Genomic DNA, 5329 nt, shown 5'->3' with positions numbered 1-5329 from the left:
TCGTCCGGATTTCTTGAACTGGGAACCCTCGTTACACGTTTTAAAACCTATATCCTTCCTCCGAATTTTCGCTAAATCTGGAAAGCCAAAACCATTCAACACCTTCTGCCTTCATATCAAGAATAGAAAAACAGAAAAAAACGATTAGGATCCGGCCCATCTTATTATAAAGAGCTTTCCTCGTGAAGATCTGAACAGGGAGAACCATCTTTCTCTTTCCTCGTCTCAATTCTTCATTCCTTGATTCTGTTACTAACGCAGAGAGTGAAAACCACTCGGTGCTTTGGTAATGGTAGGTTTCTAAAACTCTCTCTCTCTCTCTCTCTCACCTTTTTCCCACTTCAAATCATTTCTAACATCTAAAATCAGAAGAACAACTTCACAGATCTATTAATATCATTATTTTTCCTGTCAAACTTTCCTGCATGTTTTTGTTAACTTTGATAACTTGTTGAAAAATCTATCAGCTAGCTACATTAGCAATTTCTAAATGTAAAACAGGACCTTAATTTGGTGGATTTTTTGTTTGGGTAAACTCAAAAATGGTTGAATTAAACTGGAAATATGAGCTAGAGAACGATATATAAATCATCTATGCGTTTGTAGAGGGGTTTGCTTACAGTAGTAGTTCAATCTTTCTTTTCTGGCAAAGCAGGAACTTGGGAGGAACGATGAGAAGGATGAGAACTTTGATTGGAGAGGTAGAAGGGTCCAATCTACAGGGCTCGGTGGCGTTAAAGCTGCTATTTTCATTTGCGGTAATATTCCATCTTTCATTTCTTTTTAATTTTATATTATGCATATATTAATTAATATGGGCAACTGGAAATCTCTCTCTCTTTCTAGACTGAAAAGTGAGGGTTTCAGGAAAACTGGGAATTCAAATGGGTCCATGCGAATTCCGATCCGAATTGCACAGCATTGGTTAAAATCGTTCTTTTTAAGATACAAATCAGTGGGAATGAGAGAATCACTCACAACCCATTCCGAGTTAAATAGGCCAATTTACAGGTCTGATTTCCTATTGTTAAAACTGTGATTAACCAACCCTGTGGTTTAGTTAATTACTAGACTAGGTTTGAGTCAGTCCGAGTTTTATTGAATCATCAGTGGTGTGGAGATTTTTTCCACCCAAAATGCTCGTGCTCCCATTCTTTCACACTCACATGACAGATATGGGTAAGCCTTGTGTCAGGCCTTTCGTAAGTGTGGTGTATGGGGCACGGGCAGTTTTGGTGGAGAGGATCAAATCCAATTGCCTGTCATCCCATCTCCCAACCCTCGCACATGGGCCTGTTCGTGACTAAAAACATACTTATATTGGATTAACTATGAGAGAGGAGGAATTGGGGGGACAGCCTGACTCCTCAGTGGTAACCCTAGAAACCCCAAACCCTAAACTTATAACAATACTCTAAGGGCTTGTTTGGTTACATCAATCTTCAAATATTTAGAGATTTCAAATCTATGGAGTCATAATTCATAAAATTAACTGTTTGGTTGTGGAATGAAATCTGTGGATTCATCCTAAAAACAATTTGGTAGACGTGAGTTTTTTGAATGCGCAATTGTTTAGTACTTTTATAGATGGGGTGAAATCTTTGGATCTTATCCCAAACTCATAAATCTACAAATTCACTTTTTTTGTGTTAAAAGATGAATCTCTAGATTTCATGAATCTAAATATTTTTATAATCAAATGGGTATAAATCTAACATTCATGAATCTAGAGATTTGAAATCTATGGATTCATATTACCAAATAGGCCCTAAATGCATTTCTCAATAAGTCATTAAAATAAATAACATAACAGCATTTTTTTTGAGAAGTATTTCATATGTAGTTTAAAATGCCATTTAACTCTTGAACTTTATTTGATTGAGTAGAAATCAGAGCTAGTTTCTATTTCAATTATCTTCTCATAATCTGCTATCATCTCTATGATTATATGCAGTTGTGGAGGTATTGGAAAATATGGTTTTCCTATCAAATGCATCCAACTTCGTTTCATATTTCACGTCTTCGATGCATTATCCGATCGCTGAAGCTGCAAACATGGTCACAAATTTTATGGGCACCTCCTTCCTACTCACAATCTTTGGTGGTTTCATCTCAGATTCCTTCCTTCCAAGGTTTTGGACCTTCATCCTCTTTGGCATAATAGAGCTCCTGGTAAGTATAGTAGTTCATGTACTCATATCTGATGTGAGATTATTATTGTTGATGTATTTGAGTTATACACAATTTATGTTATGGATATCAAAGTGGTTATGATCCGAGATTATAATGGAAGCTATAAAAATGTCCAATTAGGTCTATAAATGCTAGCTAGAAACAAGATCTTGGTATTACAAACTAGATATTGAGAGTGTAATGTTTAAGTAAAACTTGTGCTTAAACCTTAACCCTAACAATTATTTCTAACTTTATTGGTTGACACAGGGAATATCCATGCTTGCAATCCAAGCTAATTACACAAGGTTCCAACCGGCCATGGGAAGAAGGCCATCCACATCCGAAGCAGCTCTGCTATTCGGAGGGCTCTATGCAATGGCCACTGGAGTGGGTGGGGTGAAGTCTTCATTGCCTGCTTACGGAGCTGACCAATTTGATCATAGCAACAAGAGGCTCATGAATTCCTTCTTCAACTGGTACTTCTTTGCCTTAGCTACAGGTGGGATTCTAGCATCTACTATTATGGTTTGGGTTGAAGATAATGAAGGGTGGAAATGGAGTTTTAAGATTGGGATCATCCTCTTCATCATCGCACTCTGCGTTTTTGCTGGTGGACTCCCATTTTACAAACATGCTCGTCCAAGGGGGAGTTCATTAAGCAGGGTTTTTAAGGTGGACTTCTTCACTAATTAATAATCTCTTTTGCCCTGATTTTCTCAAGTGATCTCTAAGGATTCATTATTTTTTTTCTTCATTTTGCATAGGTTTTTGTGGCTACAGCACGGAACTGGAAAGCACAACCCCGAGAGACCATTACTGAAACTTGCAACACTGAGAGATCTAAAAACAAGTTCAGGCAAGCCTTCTCTCTTATTCTCTTTGCGACATGAATTGCAATTTAACTTTGACAAACAAAATGACATTTGAAGCTTTGATATATGGGCACTAGCTTTGTAGCTTTCGATCTGTGCATTGGTCAAGTGTCTAACATTTGCCGTTTGTATGTCACTAGTATTGAAGGTTGATTTACACCCAAGTCTTTACTGTGGAAGTGCAGGTGTTTAGATAAAGCCATAGCGGATGATGCTATAACTCCATACCAGATTGAAGAGACCAAGACATTCCTGGGCCTCCTTCCGATCTTCGGAAGTACAATCATGATGAATTGCTGCTTGGCTCAGCTTCAAACCTTCACTGTGCAGCAAGGGATTCTCATGGACAAAAAATTGTTTGGTAACTTCGAGATACCGACGCCATCTCTAGTGGTGCCTCCATTGATAATCATGCTCTCCACCATCCCTATCTTAGAGCGTTTCGCAGGGAAGTTAGCTAAGAAGTACCCAGATCAGAAAAAGAGCCCACTTGCACCTCTGCGAAGAATCGGTCTTGGGCTTATTTTGGCATCGGTAGCAATGGCCATAGCTGCTATAGTTGAAGCTAAGAGACGTTCAGCAGCTGTGGATGATAACGTTACGCTCAAGGTCTACTGGCTTTTGTTTCAGTTCCTTTTACTTGCTTTCGCTGACTTCCTCACTCTTGGTGGGATGTTAGAGTTCTTCTATTCCGAGGCACCTGAAAGCATGAGAAGCATGTGTACTGCATTAGCCTGGTGCTCCACCTCAATGGGTTACTTCCTGAGTTCTGTGCTCGTCACAATCGTCAACGCGGTGACGAAATCTTTCGGCCAAGAGATTCTGGGAGGGGCTGGTTTGAATCACAGCCGTTTGGACGAGTTCTTTGCCTTCCTCTGTGTGCTGAATTTTCTCAATTTTCTCAACTATTTGTACTGGGCCAAACGGTTCTGAGGTTTTGGTAGCTGAAAAAAGTAGTTAGATTTATTCTAGTATCGTAGTGTTGTTTACTCTTTTTTCTTTTCTTTTATTTATTTATTCTTTTTGTAAGAAATATTGTAGTATTTTGATGATCATGTAATTAAGAAATAAGTTTATAGTTTAATAAAAAATTTCCAAAAAATCGCTTCTGATCATGGTTCGAAGTGTTGGCAATATATCGTCATGTCGGAGTGGGGCTACATGACACCTCATTCCGAAAAAAGGTTGACAATAAGTCGATGATATGTCGTCGATGTATTACCAATGTCGTCGATATGTTGTTTCTCTCTCATGTTTCTTGCATTTTAACCCTATTTTGCTCCGATCTTTTATGTTTACGAGTACATCTTGCTTCGTTATCGCCGATTATTATATTGTTTGTGTCACCCAAACGGGATTTCATACAAATCCGCAAGTTTTTTAGACTTTTAGTTTCACCCGCATACAACTGTACATGTGTCGATTAAGAACAATAGTTTAGGTGATGTTTTAAGTCAAAATAACGCTCTTAGCATGTTTATTGACCTCAAATTGGACTATTGAACAAAATTTGGACTAGAAGGACTTCAAATACCCTTCGAAAATGGGGGTCAATTTTTCATCGACACCCCTCCAAATGTCGCCAAACATATCGCGATATGTCGTCGTGTTTGTGGTGTCGCCAGCCACCGACATGGCAAGACAGAGCGACTTTTAAACATTGCTTCTGACCATGAATCAACTTTTCTTGAAACACATGGTGATATTCGGGATTGCAAAATTTCTCAGAATTGACCAATATATCGGCAAAATCTCTATTTTTTAAAGGTATTTTAGCCATTTCTCAGAATTTTTAGGCAATTTATCTCGCGATTGTATAGCGAAATCTTCAGGGTCAATGGACAATCTAACCAAATCTATCCCAATAATTCAAGACTCAAAAGGAAATGTACCAAATGCAGTTAGGGAGGAAAATCTTCATAGAATAATTTCTAAAAATAATTTAAAATTAGGAAGATATTTTGTAACACAATCTTCAAGATTAATGAATAATCTTATCAATTATATCCTAATGATTTAGGCCTCACAAGGCAAGAGTATAGTACGAAGAAGTCATTTGGATGATCTTGAAGAAGTCTTTGATACGTTGAGAACATATTAGATGAGATTGAATCCAGAGAAGTGTGCGTTTGGTGTTTCTTCCGGGAAATTCCTTGGATTTATGGTATCTCAAAGGGGGATTGAGGCCAACCCGAAAAAAACAAAGCCTTGATTGAGATGGAATCACCAAAGACGGTTCCCGATATTCAATGCCTAACCGGAATAGTAGCCACATTGAATAG

At 38.1% G+C, this 5329-nt stretch overlaps 1 protein-coding gene across 1 annotated transcript; it reads left to right on the top strand.

Annotated features, from left to right (window-relative positions):
* Positions 1-676: 676 nt before the first annotated feature.
* Positions 677-3980, top strand: LOC149010271 (protein NRT1/ PTR FAMILY 4.2-like). Its single transcript, XM_089160708.1, has 5 exons — positions 677-758; positions 1955-2172; positions 2443-2847; positions 2940-3031; positions 3233-3980. Exons 2-5 carry the CDS (start codon positions 1975-1977, stop codon positions 3978-3980), a joined length of 1443 nt encoding a protein of 480 aa, XP_089016834.1. The 5' UTR covers positions 677-758; positions 1955-1974.
* Positions 3981-5329: the final 1349 nt, after the last annotated feature.

The sequence above is a fragment of the Hakea prostrata genome, chromosome 7 (assembly GCF_041222555.1).
Source record: "Hakea prostrata isolate BN-2017 chromosome 7, UWA_Hpros_2, whole genome shotgun sequence".
In the NCBI taxonomy this organism is placed as follows: Eukaryota; Viridiplantae; Streptophyta; class Magnoliopsida; order Proteales; family Proteaceae; genus Hakea; species Hakea prostrata.
Note: the sequence above shows the minus strand (reverse complement) of the source record. Positions and strands in the feature narration are given on the sequence as shown.